This window comes from Aethina tumida, chromosome 3 (assembly GCF_024364675.1).
Source record: "Aethina tumida isolate Nest 87 chromosome 3, icAetTumi1.1, whole genome shotgun sequence".
In the NCBI taxonomy this organism is placed as follows: domain Eukaryota; kingdom Metazoa; phylum Arthropoda; class Insecta; order Coleoptera; family Nitidulidae; genus Aethina; species Aethina tumida.
Genome location: NC_065437.1, coordinates 10,351,250 through 10,370,748, shown reverse-complemented (window position 1 = coordinate 10,370,748; position 19,499 = coordinate 10,351,250). Strand labels below are relative to the sequence as shown.

Below are 19,499 nucleotides of genomic sequence, written 5' to 3'. Positions count from 1 at the left end.
CATAATTACAGTTGCCATAAAGTGAAACAAATTTGTGTGCCACCATATTAATACAAAGTGCGTTGTTCCCCGTTAAAACAAGTTTCCAGTTTAATAATACACAAAATAAAATTATTTTGTAACAATCCAGCTCATTCATTCTGTTACAAAATTCACTTGTAAGCACTAAAACTAATGCTGACGCATAAAATTTTCAACGTGTCTGCATATTTTCCTTTTTGTTTCGTCGTCGATCGTGCGAATTGTGCGAAACTGTTTTCTTTTATGTGACGTGCGTTTAGTGAAAATACCGAAATGGGGCCTCCGAAGTTAAAATCGCAGGAGAAAGGCGAGAAGGCGCCGTCGCCCTTCAAGGAACCGGAAGGGATGATTAACGTGGACTTAAACTGTGGCGAATATAACATTCCCGGTATGTAGAACTGTGCCGATTGAGGCGTTTTTATCTCTGTTGCGGCATCGGGTATTAAATTCGAGGGGGTGCGAATTTAACAAATAACTTGGAGACGGGGGAAACTTCAATAATGAAAAGTTTCGCGCGACGAGGGTGTTTAACTGGTGGTAAATGCGTGAAATTAAGCCCAAAGTTGCATGGTCAGAGTTCACGACCTCAATATATTTATATGGGATAATAAAATAAAAGTGGCGGCTATATGAAATACTTTAATACGTAGCATTATTGCCAATTAGCCATAATTAATGTCTCTTTAAAAGTTACCATGAATTTTTATTGATACAAATATGCAAGTATTAAACAATTACGTGTAGTAAAAGGTTTTAGAAGGTTAATTAATGCGCAACTAATCAAATTTTTGTTTACAACTTAATGAATATATCGGGTGATTCACCTCTCACAACTTATTCATGACGAGGAGCCTGGAAAAAGATATTGATTTGAAATTTTAACAATTATGACTTGTCTTGAATTACACTCTTAATTTGTTATTATCGTGTATGCCAAAAATAACCTTTACAGCATTAAAATTGGTGACTTTACAGACAGTTTAGACCATCAATCTGTCAAATTTTTTGGTAAAAAATTAATGACTCAAAAACTATTTATTATTTGCAATTACATGTAGAATATAAAAATCAAAAAATATACAGGGTGTTCTACTAAAAATAACTAAGATGACACTTCCGGTGAAACCGAAAATGAAATTTTGTTCAAAATAAATTAGTAAAATATTTCAAATGAAGTTATAATTGCTATACAAATTTAAAATAATATTATATAATTTATATTTTTAAATAAATAATCTGTTAAATAATAATAACGTGACTAACAAATATATATATATATATATATATATATATATATATATATATATATATATATATATATATATATATATATATATATATATAATTTGTTAGTACTAATTGTATGTATCCCAAGAATAATCTTTCCAGTATCAAAATTTATAGACTTTTTAGTCAGACAATCAAACTGTCAACATTTTTAGAAAAAAAGTAATAACTCAAAAACTATTGAGATTAAATATAGGATATGGTATAAAAACTATTGGAATTAGATATAGGACATGGTATAGCCATTTTATTTGCAATATCATGTATAATTTAAAAATTCAAAAATATACAAGGTATTCCATTGAAAATAACAAAGTTTATGTCACTTTCAGCGAAACAAAAATAAATTAAAAAATAGGTCAAATCAAGCTATAATTTGAAATCAATATCTTCTTCCAATCTCCATATGCTTCTAAAATATAAATTAGATAAATTACACTGTACGTGGAATAGTTTGATATAGAATTTCATTGGATTAAATTTTTAAATATTTCAGTTCATAAAAATAAAACTGTAAGCAATAATTTTAATGTTTGAAATGTGAATTAAAGACGCAGAAAACTCATATATATTTGCAGGGTTATTCACCCTTAAATCCTGCATATGCACACAAATATGGGATACACAAAGAACTTCACCCAACTTCTATAAAACGCTTCTAATCGTATTTTTAAGGGTTCCATTTTTTACCCCCTAATGTGTTCGCACATACGAGTATTTGTTCTTATAAAAAATTCATTTAAGGGTGTAGACCTTTTTTTACCTAAGACGAGCTAGAGTTTGATACTTTTTTTAAGTTTCTTTCTTAATAAATATTTTTCGTTTGCTGATCTGAAAGTAAAAAGTTCTTGTTAGTGAATTTTTTTTTTAAAGTCTGGTATTTAACCTGCTGATATAAAATGCATCAAATAATTACACTTATTTTTAGATTTAAAAAAGAAGCATATTTGTGAACCAAGAAAACCTAAAAAAATGAATGTATCAAAATTAATCGTATACCTTCTGGGAATTGCGGCGTTGGGTGTTATGGCATTTATGGTTGCAGTACTCATAAATAAAGGTAAGTAACTTTTAAGTAAATTAGTTGAACCCTCTATAATTTTATTTTTCTAGAATACAAAGTTTATCATGATAACCATTTAGAATCAAAGTTAGTGGTAGATAAAACAGCCACTACTAGTACCACAGAACTGCCCAGACATGAAAACCTTTTTCGAAAAGGTGTTAATAAATTTTTAAAAGCTATAGATGGGAGCAACAAGTGGATTAGCAAAAAAATATTCCAAATAAGAGTGGAAAATGTGACAGATAATGAAGTGAAAACAGAAAAACTAATAGCTAAGAACACATTCAAAGAAAAACTAAAAACGAAGGCCCATATATTAAACGATTTTGAAATTAAACTGTCACTATGTAGAATAACACAAAGTTTGGAAGATTGCTGTGACATTTTTTCCAGCACCGAACTGTACAATATAATCGAACTTTGCACAGTTGCTGACGTCCTTGATGTTTTGATAGATGCAGAGGAGAATGGGAGTCGGTTTAAAAGAAATGCACAATATTATCCAGAACCTCTTCCGCCACAATACGGAAATTTGTATGGAGTAGACTACTCTAATTTTGAAAATCCAAGTAATGAATACGATGAGCAGTACCCTGAAATGCCTCCCAATGTTCAATATGAGTTTCACGATTATCCTCAAGGAATTGAATATGGGCAACAACTGCCACCTCCACATCCTCTTCAAGAGCCACCTCAAGAGATGCCCTACCAACAACCTCAGCAAGAACACCACGAAAATCCTCCTCCAGTTCAAAATTTACCCTATATTAATCCAAGCTATCAAAATAATCAAAATTTACCGAATTATTTACCCTATCCTGTTAAACAGGAAGAAAAGAATGAGAATGTTTATCGTATGTCCCAGGTCTCAAGCGATCCAAATCCAATAGATAGGTTGGATCTCTTTACCATAACTGAAAATAATGATGACTTAAAATTGCAACAAACACTTGATACAAGTGAACCAAGCAATAAAAAAATAGTTTCTAAAGAAGATAAAGATTCAATGGTACAACAAAAATTAAGTATAAGTCCAAATAACCTTGCTGAAGAATCGACTGCTTCATCTAAAGGAGACGTAGTTATAAACGATGATAAGTTAGGTTCTAGTGAGAAGAGTGATGCTGACAAAAGAAAAAATTATGAAATCATTGAAGATGAAATTCTGAAAACTGAAAATAATGAGGCTACTACAGAAAATCCTAGTGCTTTAAACAAAGATTTAAATTCAAATAATAGGGAGTCCTCACAAGATTTCACCGTAATTAGAGCAGACCAAACAAATCAAGACTTCAGACCCAAGTCCAAACTGAACACCTTCGCCAGCGAAGACGTCCAAAGCAACCAGCAAACCATGGTGAACCCATGTTTCTACCCCTACGCCCAACCGTATCCATTCAGACAAGCCTATCCGTTCGACGGCAGCCAAATGTTGAAGGTGGTACCAGTAACCCAGGCGAAACAGCCACAAATACAACAACCAGTTTTGATAATGAATCCACCCATGTATTCATTCGTGCCCGCTCAATCGCCCTACATGCAAAGTTATACTTCTCAGATGTCACAGGTGGCCAACAGTCCTTACGCCACAGTCCAAGCTTCGGGACCAAACGGGCAGTACTACATGTGTGCCCCCATTCCGGCCCCTTCAAACAACGTACCCAATGTCGCTGGCTTGCCTGGCGTCGAAGTCAGAACCACCGATGAGATTTCACCTAACTTCCAGGATTTAATGGAACGAGTTGGAAACGTTGAAGAAAAAAGGTTAGTTTTATTATTATTGTTTGTATAAATTCCACGAATAATTCCACTAAGCAAAACGTCATTTTATCGGTGGCAACATAAATAACCTATGACTGAATCTGGATCATTAATCTTGAAATAGTGGTATTATGTTCAGGACCAATTTAGATATCATACGTATTACAGGATCGTAAACTCCCTAATGGCTTTCCAAACTTCTGATAAGATTACGAACACACTTTCCCACCTTCCGTATAGGTGTTTTAAAGATAAATTTAAGGACTTTGCGCCACCTCAATTTGTACACTTCGATACACTGACCAAAGTAAAATAATTAAATGAGTTTAATTAATGCGGTAACATGACTTTGAACTAATTAATAAGTTTTAATGACGTACTATGAACTTCCTCGGAGGAGTATTCGGAATATAAATGTTTTATAGGTAACAAGAACTGAAAATGCATGCTATTGTAAATTCCAGTTAATGACCGCAAATTGAGATGAATGTAAAGAGGAATTTCAGCCATTCCGTAATTATATTAGGTATCTGTTGTTAGCCCATTCGGTTACTTGATTGAATCCTTTGCAACACTTACATCACTTTAAATTGATCTGAAATAAAATTAATTAAAATAACATTTCTTTCTATTTCAGGAACACCACAAGAGAAGCCATGGACTGTCCAGTAGGCGAAAGAAGTTGCACAGATGACAGCAAATGTATTAAAGAACAACAATTTTGCGACAACGAAGTTAACTGTGACGATGGAAGTGACGAGATGTTTTGTTCTTGTAAACAAAGAATTGGGGCTGTCCGTTTGTGTGATGGTTATGTAGATTGCCCGAACGGTGAAGACGAACTTGGCTGCTTTGGTGAGTTTAATTAAAGAAATCAAATTCTCAAAGTCACATATACAATATTGACAAGAAATAGAGCAATTTTTCTAAAATTTCAATAATTTTTGTTTTGGTTATGAAGTCCAAAAAATATATATTGAAAATTAACTTCCCTTTATAAATTTAACAATTATGTTACATAGTTAAACAATAAAAACATAAAGAGTTTAATTTTACTCTTTAATTACATCATGCTCTGTTTATTTTTATATTTTTAAATGAAATATAAATCAATTAAATAATAAAAAGTACACGTATGAAAATGAGCATTGTTTTAGATTTTTGATAAAATTTCTATTATTATTAATTTTATGTATAGGAAATACTCATATCAATCGAAAAGTTTATTAATATTCAATTTAATATTTAATTTAAAAAAAAAAATTAAAATATAGATGGTATTTCATTGAAGTTATTGATATTTTAAGACGTTCAAAATTAAATATAATTCACGAACACACTGTATAAAATTTGTATAAATAGTGATTCCTTATAGGGTGGTTCTTGAGTAAGGTAAAAAGTATTGTGATTAGGTATTCAAATAATTCATAAACCAAAATGCAAATTTTTATTTTGGATTAAAAGTTTGGTCTCTTCTTAATGTTGCTAAAATATTATAAAAAACAACATTTAAACAGTTGTATGATCCATAAGTATTTCATCTGTACATTTAATTATAAATAATTATACTTTTGCACTCTTATTAGTATGTCACATTAATGATAAGTTAATGTTTGTTTTCCTGTTTTTATTTAAAATAATAACCCACATTATCTATTATACCACATAAATACGAGATGTGTGATGATAGTATGAAATAAATTAATAATTTTATCAAATTAATTGTTACTTTACAGTATTAGCAGAAAGTAGAGCAACTTTCTTAACAGTAGGGCAACTTAATTTAAATAATTTTGGTCCTGGCTAGTTTTTGAATTTGTAGCTAACAGAATTAGTTTTAATACAAGAAATATTCACCGATATGTTTGTATACAGTGTGTTCATAATTGGTTTAAATTATATTAGATTTGCATATACAGGGCGGTAGCAATTTATATATTTTAAAGTTCCTCTACTTTCTGCCAACAGTGTATATAAAAGACCTATACAAATTGCACTTCTTAAAAGTTATCAATGAAGTAAATAGTTTCCCTTAAAACACGTTAATTTTAATTAAAGATAAAGTTCATCCGTAGATAAAAGCAGGCAAGAAAACTAGACAAGACTAAAAGGGTAAAAACATCACTGATTCATTTGCAGGATGTAAAGAGAACGAGTTCAGTTGCGACGACTGGTCCAGATTCAGAAGGAGCACGTGCATACCGATCGAACAGCGCTGCGACAACATAAGGCAATGCGAAGTAACTGGCAAAGACGAAGAGGACTGCTCCATCCTGATTGACGTAATCGGAACCGAAACTCAATATAAAATTTCAAATGCGGTTGGATTCCTACACAGGAATTACAAGGGCAAATGGTATCCCACTTGTTTTGGAACGGATATTTGGGCGATTGATGTCTGCGATATTGAAGCTGGACCCAGCACAATGTGAGTAATTTTAAATGTATGTTCCGTCGTTTACCAGCTCGACCTTTTTACAGAAATCCTCGGTCACACATGATGCTGCGTGCCAACACCTACAACGGCGAGTTCATCAACATCCTCCCCAACAACGAGGTGGCCCTCGTCCCGTCCTGCGTCCAGGACCGTGCGGCCTTTGTTGAATGTCCCCCGTTATTCTGCGGCCTCCGAATGATCATCCGCAACCCCTATCGCGCCGAAGAAGTGGACACCGACGCCGAGGAGATGCTTGACAAGTTCGAACGCGAGGGCCGACTCGGCGAGCCGCATCACTCAGACGAGAGCACCGAGGATGAAACGGCGTTTATGCACCAGAACGAAACAGATGCGAAGCTTGGAATTAGCAGGGTCGTCGGAGGGAAACCCAGTCAACCTGGCGCCTGGCCTTGGCTTGTTTCAATATTCCGAAACGGGGTGTTTCATTGCGGTGGAGTTATCATCAATGAACTGTGGGTCCTTACAGCCGCACATTGTGTTGACAGGTAAGAGTGATGGTAATTTGATGACATTCAGCTTATACAATATTGATTATGAAGTGGCAAATTATTTCCATTTCACATTCAAGTTGGAAATTGTATTACTTGCTTACGTCGGGAGTACGTTGCCTTCACATTGCTGATTCGACTGGAATTCGCACATTGTATGTCTGGAGTTCAACCATCCACATCTGAATTATAATAAAGTACGGGATCAGACTGCATCGTAATAAATTCTAAGTAAATCGCATCAATCATCTCTCCGTAGACGTGTTCGATTCAATACAATTGGATTCTGGAGGTAATAAAAACACCAGACAGGCCCAAATGGAAAATTGTCCACGTATAAATCTTCAGTTTACTCATTTTTATGTCAGTTATTCAACTATTGATATCACAATCCATATGTCTCTGAAACTTCTCTCTTGTTTAATTTGACATGAGTTCATGGTCAACTTTAACATAACAGAAAATTTAAACTATGCAATTGATTTGATAATCGGAAACATGTTTAAATTTATTAGATATTGGCAATATTACTACGAAATCCAGGCTGGAATGCTGCGTCGCTTCTCCTTTTCCCCCATGGAGCAGAGCCGATGGGCGGCGGTGGCCGTCCCCCACGAGCATTACGACAAATCCACTTTATCCGACGATATCGCTCTGATGAAGTTATCGTCGCCTGTTAGATACAACAGATACGTACGACCGATTTGCCTTCCATCGGAGACCACAGCGGGACGGGATTATTTACAGGGACCGGCACCCGGCACAATTTGCACCACCGTAGGCTGGGGAGCCACCGTCGAGCATGGAACTGATCGTAATTATAATTTTTTTATATTCCCCTCTTTGTATCGCTTTTAATTTACGTTTAACGTGTATTTGATTACTTCTTTTTGAGAATTCAAATACGGGTATTTACCTGTACAAAGCAAAAAATTAAACACAGTCAAAGAATCTCACAAATTTTAATGTATCTCCGATAAAATATTCATTCTTTCATTTCGTTGTCGGTGTTAATAAAAGTAACAGTTATTTCTTGTCTTGACATTCCCGGTTGAAATCCTAAAAGAATTTAATTTCGTTTGCTTAAAAAACATATGAAAAAATCAGACCCTATTATGTTCGTCTTTAATGTTTATCCTGTAAACAGTCCCATCTTTGATCCCCAAGAATTCCAGTAAACTGCATTATTAAAACCCTTATACAATTTTTTTCTTTTAAAGCCGACCATATGAGAGAAGTGGAAGTGCCCGTATTAAGTCAATGCAAACATCGCGAAGACGAGGCCGGAGATGAAATTTGTGCGGGACTTCGCGAAGGAGGCAAAGACGCCTGTCAAGGCGACAGCGGAGGTCCGTTCATGTGCAGAAATCCCAATAACCCCAGCCAGTGGTATTTGGCCGGCATCGTGAGCCATGGGGAAGGATGCGCCAGACCCGACGAACCCGGTGTTTATACCAAAGTCAGCAAGTACATTGCTTGGATCACCGAAAATACCAGTGAGTGAGTGAAAATTTATTAATGTGCATTAAAAATAACACGGTTTTTATAGGGGAAGACAAATTTTTAATACGTGTCCCTCTGCAAGCTTGTCCTGGTTACGTTTGTAAGGGTATTAAAACTTGTCTACCGAAGAAAAGACGTTGCGATAGAATTGTTGATTGTCTCTTGGGTGATGATGAAACTGAATGTGAGAATATGTTCCACAACATTTTCAAAAATGCCAACAGGTTCAATGGCATGCGATTGGGACAAGCTCTTAACGACTCAAAAATTATTGTGAATGGTACTGAAAAAGAAGGACCAAAACCTAACAATTTATTGTTAAATAATAGTTCAAATACTGACAACCAGACCACTACTGAAACACCTCTAGTTACCATTGAAAACGAAACCACTTCTGAAACTCCTTCAGTTACCATTGAAAACCAGACCACTTCTGAAACTCCTTCAGTTACCATTGAGAACCAGACCACTTCTGAAACTCCTTCGGTTACCATTGAGAACCAGACCACTACAGGAACTCCTTTAGTTACCACTGAAAACCACACCACTAGTGAAACTCCTTTAGTTACCACTGTAATTCCGGAATTGAAGGGAGATGAGAAAATTGATGAAATTCAGAAAATACCTTCGATTACAACTGAAACTCCACAATTACATAATGAAGCTAAGAACAATGCGTCCCATTCTGCAATTAAAGAACAAGATAAATCGAATATTGTACATATTCAAACCTTACCTACAAATTTAAACGACACAAAAGCCAATTATGTAACTGATGTTAACAACACTAAATCCGATCATAAAGCAGATTTTCTCCCAATTCATAAAAACACTACAGAGTTAAATAAAGATAACACATTTAATTACACAATTATCCCATTAGAATTCGATTATGGTGATATAAATAACCCATTAAGTGATGACTCAGAACCATCGGAAGAGCAACCAGAAAATTTTATTGAATCTTTCGTAAACGGCTTGGTTCCAACCATAGTCAATTTTGGAGATATGGCCAACAAATTAAATCCTTTAAAACCAAATCTAAAAAATCTAAATAAAAACTCGTATTCGACGATCCAAAACGGAGAACTTTCGAAGCAGGAACGCAGGAAAATATTGGACCATTTCAAGGAAGTCCTTAAAAATGCATCTGAACATTCACAACACATAAAAAATGAAGAACAAAAGGAGAACCTCGAAGTTTTTAAAGTCTTGGCCAATGGAAGAGGCAACAAAGAGTCTGACAATGAAGAAAACGGTAATGTCTTTAAACATTTAAGCAGTTTACTTCAACCAATCACGGAAACTACCACCGAGAAAGGTCCTGAGGAACCCCCAAAAGTGTTGCACGACTTTATTGATGTGTTAAAGAATGTCACCAGCCCAGAAGTTAATTCCAAAGTTGATGAATCAAGGAAGTTGCCTCCGATATACCAGTCAGGCTTTTTTAAATGTACCAAGTAAGTACACATTTGAATGGGAATATATACAGGGTGATTCATCTAACTTATTCATTAGATGGTTGAGAGAATGGGAAAACTTTTATAATTTAAGTTTTAACAACTTTCCTAAATTACTTTAAAATTCTCATGAAAATCATGATATAAATAATAACATAACACTCTGTATAAAATTTGACAATTCTAATAATGTCTCCTTGTAGAATGGTTAACATGTATTCCAAATATGAACTTTCCAGTATAAAAATTTCAGTTAGACCATCAATATGTCAAAATTGCTGAAAAAATAATAAGGCTAAAATTAATTAATCAATCTTACTTTGACAAAACGATTAATAACATTATATATTCAATAAAATGATAATATATCATCTTGTTATTCCAAAGAATATTATTGACATGCTGAATCTGAATTACTAAATCAAATTCCTGTAATTCTTTTTATGCCACATATATATTTCATTTTAAATCACCCCAAAGACCTTACAATATAAGTAAAACATCAGTGTTTTTTTTTAAAGAATGTTGCAGATAATTCCAGCCAAGGATCGATGTAACAAAGTACGAGACTGCGAGGATGGAACGGATGAGGAAGGATGTCGATGTGCAGACTACATAAAAAACCAAAACGCAAAGACCATTTGCGATGGAATTACAGATTGCTTCGATATGTCAGACGAAGATAATTGCTGTAAGTTACATTGTGACATAAAAATCTATTCAGTTGTTTCGTAAAACTTTTCCTAAAATATACAATAAGATCAAGTAAATCGTAATACAAATTAAATTTGGGTTTGCATAAATATTAAATGTATTTCCATATTTTTTACTCCACAATAACGTCGAACAAAGTGAAATATTCAAAGTCTCTCAAGTATACGCGTATTGAGAATATAAAATGTTTTTTTTTCCTGATTTCCATTCAGACTTGCGTGGGACCATAAACATAAACGCCTTAACACAAAATCCCAATTGGCATTAAATTTCGTTCAGGTACCACGTCAACAGGAGAAACAAGGGTTTTTATATTCGTCGTCGTAAAGGAAGCAACGACTCGATTAAATTGTAAATGAATTCGAAGAGCTTAAAATGAAAAATGTTAAATTGTGGAAGTAAATAAGTCCTTTATTGCGGCTCCTTGGATAAAAATCAAGGCCTGAATTCAAGACTATGGGAATTAAATTAAACGACAAAGTTGTCATTAATTTGTTTCAATACATAATTGAAATGATGTGGCGATACAATATATTAATAACACAGAGTCCAGACAGGCGCAGACATCCCAGCGATGGGCAAATTTAAAACGACACAGCTGGAAGTAGTAAAAAGGCAATTATCTAAAGTGGGTAAAAACGTGACGAAATGGAACCTATACACGGGCACCGCCACTTAAATTTAAATTGTTGCCAGCAAAAAAAAAAGGTTAACGATATGTCAGACCTAAGCAGAACTTGGGATTTGAAGGAATTAATTTGAATGAGGCCGAAAAAAATTTGCATTAGCCACAACCACAGGTCGGCAACATTCCACGTTTTTTTTGTAAGCTTTCCTGCAATTTTATTTGGGGTTGCAATAACGACCACGTCTTTATTGTGTATTCTTTTCGGCTCCGCCAAAAAAACGCTTTGAATATAAAGTGTTTCTTTGAGAAAGTTTAGAAGCAATTACAGTAGTTTAAGTACATGTTTGTTTTTTTGCAGCGAATTGCACTGCTGGAGAGTTTTATTGTAGATTTTCGAGGCAGTGTATAGCTTTATCAAAAAACTGCGATGGAAAGAAGGATTGTGTCTTAAACGACGACGAACGAGATTGCGGTAAGTGAAGTCTTTTGTATTGGAAGACCGAACATCTGTAAGTAAACAGATCAAACAACTTATATCGATGCATGAACTTTTCTAAAATAAATTGCTGTTGTAAATCTCTTTCTTGACTGGCATAACTGTTTAAAGCATAATAAATTTTTGCTGGAAAATTGTATCTAATTTTTATTTACGTAACAATAAATCTGAGCCATCCAGTTCATGTTTCCAGAATCGATTGAGCTAAAAGGGCATTTCCTATTAAATCCCCGACCATTATGTTGTAGAGGCTCTTACTAATGGGAAAACATTATTCCTGGACAGAGACACCCGACCCAAACTGACAAAGTCCGGCTTAATTACGGTAAATCGTTTCGGCGTTTGGCGTCCGATGTGCATCAATTCGACGCATAACGAGGCATCAGTGGCGACGAGTATGTGCAATTCGTTGGGTTTTGAAGAGTACACCGCGTTTCAGAAGTATCCGGCTTACGATAAGCCCGTCCGCATCGTTCAGGAAGGAACTGGACAAAAGGAAATTGTCGGACACAATAACGGTTCGAGGACGTGCGAAGGACTGTTCGTGGTTTGTTCGAACGTCTCCATCGACAGTGTTGTACACACCGTTTTACAGAAGAATGAAGTCAAAGATGTGGAGATGTACACTTCACCGTGGAACGCAGTTATTTACTCCGATGGTGTTTATACATGTATGGGCACCATCTTGGGGGTTCGGTGGGTTGTCACTTCAATGAACTGTTTCCAAGGAGTCACAGCGTAAGTCCTTTTGTTAATATTTAATTAAATTGTAAGAATTTTTGCTGATTTGGAGCTGAAAAAGTATCATCAGCAGTTTGGATTTACTGTTTAGTTAGAAAATAAGACAAGGAAAAGTATTTAAGATTATTTTATTGTTTCATGATATATTACACCGTCTCCAAGAAGAGCAATATAACTAAATATAATTATTATTTAAACAAATTGTAAGATTTTTTTTTTTTTGATTTGGAGCTGAAAAGGTATCATCAACAGTTTGGATAAAGGTAGGACGTACAGAAAAATATGTATATATATTAAATTTGTATCATCCTTCTTCAGATATTTGAGATAATCTTCTGGATTTACTGTTTAGTTAGAAAATAAGACAAGGAAAAGTATTTATTTAGTATTTTATTGTTTCATGAAATATTATACCGTCTCCGAGGAGAGCAATATTACTAAACAGTGATGTATTCAAATTTTGTGAAATTTTAAGCCGGATTATTACTCTGTAAACTATACCCGAATTATAATCCGGCTTAAATTCCCCTTCAAAACGTGTGTTTCTAGCGAAACAAGTGTGTGCTTAAAATAACAAGGTTTTATTAAATCTCTTAAAAACATTGTTTTGCATACACTTTATCAGCATTAAATAACTCACTCTGCATATTAACAAATTATATTTAATATGCAATTTAGTTTTAAACTATTCAATTAGAGCTGAATAAGTAAGTTTAATATTTGTGCGCACGTTATTAATTCGAATATTGCACTAAAATTTCATACTATCGATAATTTAAATTAATGAAATAATTTTAATAGAGTTGTAATTCAAATATTTAAATTTTAAAGTAATAAATGTTTTAATAATTAAATGCAAATGAAATTAATTTATTAACACGTATTTAATAAAATAAATTTTTGTTACAATTAATGAAATTTAATTATAAATCCTGTTGTAATTTATTATTTAAATTTTATAAAAGTTGTTCTTTTTTGAAGCGGATAATTTGAATTATTTCAAAAATTAGAACACCAATGACATCATGGTGTAACAAATATTGTTACCGTGATAAATTTTTAATAAACATGACATAATTTTATACATTATTTCATGTCGTACAAATATAAAAAGTAAAATAAATTTATAATATTAGCCTTCCAAAGCTGCAAATATTCAAATATTATTTGTGGCCAAAATAATACAAAGAAAATATTTTTAAATTGTGTATTACAAATTTCTCCAATGGTTGTGTTTGTTTAGGTTGAGCCACCACTACGTTACAGTTTTGTTAGGCAAAGGCAAAACCAACTTGCACGTCGAAGGCCCTCACGAGCAAATTCTACAAGTGGTCGAATTAATTCAGATCCCCGACACCGACGTAATTCTGTTGCGACTCAAAACCAAAATCTCCTTCAACAGATACGTGAAACCGGCCCATTTCGACATACGGTAAGATCGATTATCCACTCTCCCGAGTTGAGCCGGCAAGAAAATTACCCAGTCATAAATTACCACGTTTTGCCCCAATTAACTTCCGCCTTTCCGTGCAGACGCGACAGAATACAGACGGAGAAATGCGTCGCCGTGGGACTGGAGAACGGCAAAGCCGAATACGTGTCCCTGCACTCGGTGAAAAACTGTCCGGAAAAGAAGCGGTGCTTCGAAAGCAAAATCACCCCCTGCACGGAAATGTCCCCGTGGAGCGGAACCGTCGTCTGCGACTCGAGGAACGGCTGGTATCCCGCCGCCGTATTCACCGACAACCGGGGCAAATGCGGCTTGTCCAAAATCACCGAATTCACCAGCATCAATTATATCAAAAACAAGATCAAAGAAGCTATGAGTGAGTGATTTTAAAAATTAATAAATATCCTAAAGTGCAACTATTGAAGTAATGTCAGTAATTTGTTAGTAAAACTATCAAATTTAAAACAGAATTATAAATATTAGTCGTAATATTCTGGAGGAGATCAAGGAAGTAACAAGTAATTAAAACTTTTTCTTTTTGCAATTTAATTTGTTTTGATGTAAGATACTTTGACTCCTGTTAAAAGTCTCAAAGATAGATTTTAATGAAAACGTTTTTTTAGAAGATTGGGTTAATTTGCTACTAAAGCACTTTGCCAGTCTGAAAGTAGTCAACAAAAAATACTAAGTACATCCTTTTAAGTAAATTAACCGTCTACTCAATTCTAAACATATCTACATAAATCTGTTATTAAACTGTACATGTTTTTACAATTTTCACACTTCACAGGAAATTAATCATACTGATTGATCGAATTTTAAATGCATTTAAAACGCATCCATCAAAAATTATGTTCAAGATACAACAGATACAACTCAACTGAACTATTTTAGTTTTTGTTGGTTAACTTAAATAATCGATGTGTTTCTAGTCCAACATGCTCTGGAAATATAGAAATACATAATAAATAAAAGACTCAAAGAAATATTTCGGTTCAGTGAGATATTTCCAGACAAGATTTAAAAAACAAATTATTCCCTCAAAAAGAAATATAAATTTTGTGTATTTACAGAATTACTCATGTGTAATTTATAATTCCTTTTATGACAAAAAATTTAAATCTGCATGTAGAAGATAAAAAAAAACTAATTTATGTTTGGAGTTAAGGGATAACTTTTTGCTGCTTATTTTCAGCCGTGGCCAATTGTGTTAAAAGCAAATTAATTGCAGGAATTTTGGAAAATTTCCATAATAAGATAAAAGCTCCGCTATTGAACTTCATTAAAGAAACAAAATTTTGTCTTTAACGACGCAAATATCGGAAATTAACTTTAATTATAGGAACTAATTAAGATCCGAGATTCATTTAATTCAATTTATTTCAGCGAATTGATGAATCCGTGTTTTAATTGCTACTAATTTTAACCGAGAATTTCGAATAAATGAAATAGTTTTTTTATTATAAATTTAATATTAAATTAAATATTTGCATTTAAATTTCAATTTAATAAAATGCAGAATTATATCAAATCATATTTTTAGCACGCGCGGAATTCGTGTCCAAACCTCCGATTTGTCACGGCTTCCGATGCGACCTGGGCCAATGTTTGCCTGCTAATAAATCCTGCGACGGAATTCCTGATTGTAGAGGTGGCGAAGACGAGAATCCGCAGTTGTGCTACTTAAAGGAGACGCAGTGCCATCTCGCAGACAAGTGCGGTAAGTCGTCTTACTATAAACAGAGTCCTGCACTCAAATTACTTACAAAAAAATAATAATCGTAGAGGTGTCACCACTAACTTAGGTAAACATTTCCGCCGAGGTGTTTTCAAAATAAATTCAAAAACTTGTAACTCGATATTTCGTTTTCAGATTGTGCTCCTGACCAAATTAAATGCAAAAACCGCAAGTGCATTCCCAAATCAGCCTTTTGTGACAGAGTGAACGACTGCGGCGACTATGAGGACGAACCGGACGTCTGCTCCTGCAGGAACTACCTTAAGCTATCCCATCCGGAAAGAATTTGCGACGGAATACTCCACTGCAAGGACCGGAGCGACGAAGATCCACTGCAATGTCCTTGCTCCGAAAACAAATTCAAATGCCTCAAGTAAAACGTTTCTTAATGATTTATTTATTTTATTTTACTACTAGTCTTTTTTAGGTCTTCACGTTGTGTGTCTCACGACGTTATTTGCGATGGCGTAATTGATTGTCCTGACGGGGAAGATGAAGAACAGTGCTACAAGATTGAACTTTTGAACAAAAAGTAAGCACAATGAACGGTTTTGAAATTATACGGCACAGATATTATAATAATCATAAAATCGATTGCCATTTAAATGTTAACATTAAAAAAGGTACAGTTTGTGTTGATGGCATGAATACGTAATAAATGTTGTACCATTTCTAGTACAACCGTTGCATTTCAATTTTAATTAACAGCTCATATGAAAAATTATTGAACTTGACCGTCTATGGATAAATTTATGCTAATCGTGTTTCTAAATATTTTAATAATCAGTCCGTAAATTATAGATTGGTGTTTATGACATAATTATTGACGCGACCTTAAAAAATATGTTTTCGATTTGTTTGAGCGTGGGAGTTGATCAAAATGTCACATTATGCAAGTGGAAAGATTGAATATTATTTTTTAATTTTTTTATATTTTCAGAGATAATGCAGGTGAGGTAATATCCTGCACGTCAGGAGAATGGCATCCTGGTTGTTTTACAGAGAACCCTTCACCCACTGAACTGAAACAAATCTGCATGGATTTAGGCTTCAGGAAGGGTGCGGCTATGAAACTTCCAACTCCCAGTACCGCCAATAATGTGACAAGTTCGCGTCCTGTAATAGATCCTTTCAACGTGGTGTGGATTAACAAGAACGTCGGTAACAAATTACGTTTGGGAATGAGAACAGGAAACGAACCTTATGTCAGTTTTCAACCAGGAAGTGATTGCTATAGGCTGTTTATTGAGTGTCTGTAAAAAAGCTTTGTACAAATAAACTTATTGTAAATCTCATATTGTTTTAATTAAACAAGAAATTGATCATTTGGAATACACTAATTGGTATAAATTCTATCGCAGAATCTCACTTTTTAACGTGTTCCAATTCCGATGTGTAAAAGTAAACTCGTGACCAGCGAAAAAAAAGTCACTGGGTGGAGAAGTACATGAGAGCGTATGAGAAAAATTCAATTGTGACGCGAATCAAGTTGGACACTCGATCCGTATTTGGGTTAAGTATAGGGTAATGTGCTAGTAACCCTTGAGTGGTCCGCGATTGGCGCACATGTCCCCTGCAGAAGAATACAGCCACATTCCTGTAGTTGGCCGCAAAACGGTTTCTCAGGTCGATGGCCCAACACACTGCCCAGCCATTTGGCCGGCCGGCAGCCCGATCCGAATAATATGCGGACTGCGTTGCCAGCATCAATATTTGATTACCATTCTTAGTGCCAAATGCTGAATCACCCTTACATATAGTTGATTAATGTTTAGCTCCTTGCTATTTTTATTTTACAGTCGGTTGAAGTTCAAAGACAACTCCCTCATTAACAAAACATCTTAAAGTAGTTTGTCTTTGGTACAAAATTATTGGTTTAGAAACAATTCAAGCGTGATAATCTTGACAACAGTGCCTCCACATGGTAAATGGGCATGTGTAAATAAGCCGCGTGCCATGAACGTTAAATGCTAATTTGGATTTCGACTTTGCAGGCCGACCAGCTAAGGAATCTCTTCTCTTATGCCATCGCCTCCTCGTCCTACTTCCACTGTTGCCTCCTCTGCTTCCTTTGTGGCTGCTGACGAACTAGTTAAGCTAATTCAACGATAACCAAACAATTCAATATTTATGAAAAGAGAAACTTGCACGGTCTCGAAACTGATGATTTTTTAGAGAAGTGGCAAGAGTGGGCTTGGTCTTGACGGAATGATCTGCGTACACCTGTAATTCTGTAAAAGTAGGCAATCGTGACCTATGAAAGTTTACGACGGGTTGGTGCAGATGCCGTCACCGAGAAAAATTCCTCTTCGATTTTGTTTTACTGTTGTTTAAGTGAACTCGCCTCGTGATGTGACCACGGATCAACAATTTATTTATCTCTTAAATGCAGCTTGTCTAAATATTTCTGATTGAATATTTTAATATTGATTAAACATTCCATCAATTCATCAATTGTTAGGAATCTTTTTTGAATTTGAAAAAATATGAGTATAGTAAAATATTGGAACAAAATTAACATACATAAATTTGCCTTTATAACCATTTTAATTACAAACTTACTGAATGAAGAAGTGGAAGTCGGCTTATAATTGTAATATTTTTTGTTTACTTCCAACCATTTTAGTAGACAAAGTAGGTCTAAATTCTTTTTGGATCAACCATCAACAGTAAACAATATTTTGCACTTATCTTTATACTGTACGAAAAGAGTCCGTGATACTTACTCGTAAGTCTTCCGATAAATGTAGAAATGAATTTTAATTATCCACGTAGAACCGTTACTGTAGTTTATTACTGTTAAGACGATCGTTTAATATACAACTTAGATATTCACCAAGGAAAAATATTATATGTGGAATACATACTAATCGAATAACCGTTTTTTATGGGGTCTTGATTTAAAGGAGTAGACCACATACCGATTTTATAACAGTACATTTTTAATATTGTTTTTGCCAAGACAATTACAAATTTATTAAAATTTGAACTTTCGCTTCCACTTATGAAAGTCTAGGTTTAACATGTGTCATCACCATAAACGCATTTATCAGTAGTAAACCAAATTTACAACTTTGTTTATAAACTCAAGCAGTTTCTCTTATGATTAGAGTCATAATTTTACTTTTAAACACGCACAAATTGTAAATATTAATTGCTTTGTTATTTAAAGAACTCGTCAATTTTCTAAAGCAATTTCGTTTTGCTAATGGAAATATTCGCTCAAAGACTTAAATTTTCTTAGATGACCTCCTTAACCAGATAAAAAATCATTTATGTACATGTCCAATTTAATAATTGTTGGGAAGCATTCAAGCATATTGCATAATTATTTTTTAATACATCATTAACGTTTGTGATTAGATTTTATTTCCACTACTTTAAAATCTCACATCACTCTATTAGTATTTGACGAACTCTTTAATCCACTTAACATTTATAATTCCATTTTTGGTTTTATGACCAATTAACCCAAAAAACTATAAAATAACCAAATTATATAAAAAAATGTATATTATTATTTTAAATTTATAAAATTTTAAAAATCAATCTTAAAAAATAAAAAATAACCAATTAAATTAAAACAAATTTATTAATTTAAATTAGTAACATTTAAAAATTAATTATTTAAATTTTTAAAATTAAATTTATAAATTTAAAAATAAATTGTTGAATTTAGGTTTATATA

General features: G+C 33.9%; 1 protein-coding gene across 1 annotated transcript; it reads left to right on the top strand.

Moving 5' to 3' along the window:
* The first annotated feature begins 251 nt into the window (after window positions 1-251).
* On the top strand, window positions 252-17,106 carry LOC109599860 (serine protease nudel). The gene is made up of 18 exons (XM_049965594.1): window positions 252-409; window positions 2,237-2,368; window positions 2,422-4,138; window positions 4,773-4,990; window positions 6,275-6,563; window positions 6,617-7,078; window positions 7,597-7,895; window positions 8,302-8,577; window positions 8,631-10,044; window positions 10,566-10,735; window positions 11,745-11,858; window positions 12,131-12,620; window positions 13,867-14,055; window positions 14,157-14,449; window positions 15,617-15,793; window positions 15,947-16,184; window positions 16,239-16,343; window positions 16,752-17,106. Exons 1-18 carry the CDS (start codon window positions 295-297, stop codon window positions 17,068-17,070), a joined length of 7,017 nt encoding a protein of 2,338 aa, XP_049821551.1. The 5' UTR covers window positions 252-294; the 3' UTR covers window positions 17,071-17,106.
* The last annotated feature ends 2,393 nt before the right edge of the window (window positions 17,107-19,499 follow it).

Bases quoted from the DNA above. Each gene is read 5' to 3' on its own strand.
- LOC109599860 (XM_049965594.1), top strand. From the start codon at position 295: ATGGGGCCTCCGAAGTTAAAATCGCAGGAGAAAGGCGAGAAGGCGCCG. The intron at 4,139-4,772 runs GTTAGTTTTATT...TTTCTATTTCAG, and splicing joins GGAAACGTTGAAGAAAAAAG to GAACACCACAAGAGAAGCCA. The intron at 11,859-12,130 runs GTAAGTGAAGTC...ATTATGTTGTAG, and splicing joins CGACGACGAACGAGATTGCG to AGGCTCTTACTAATGGGAAA.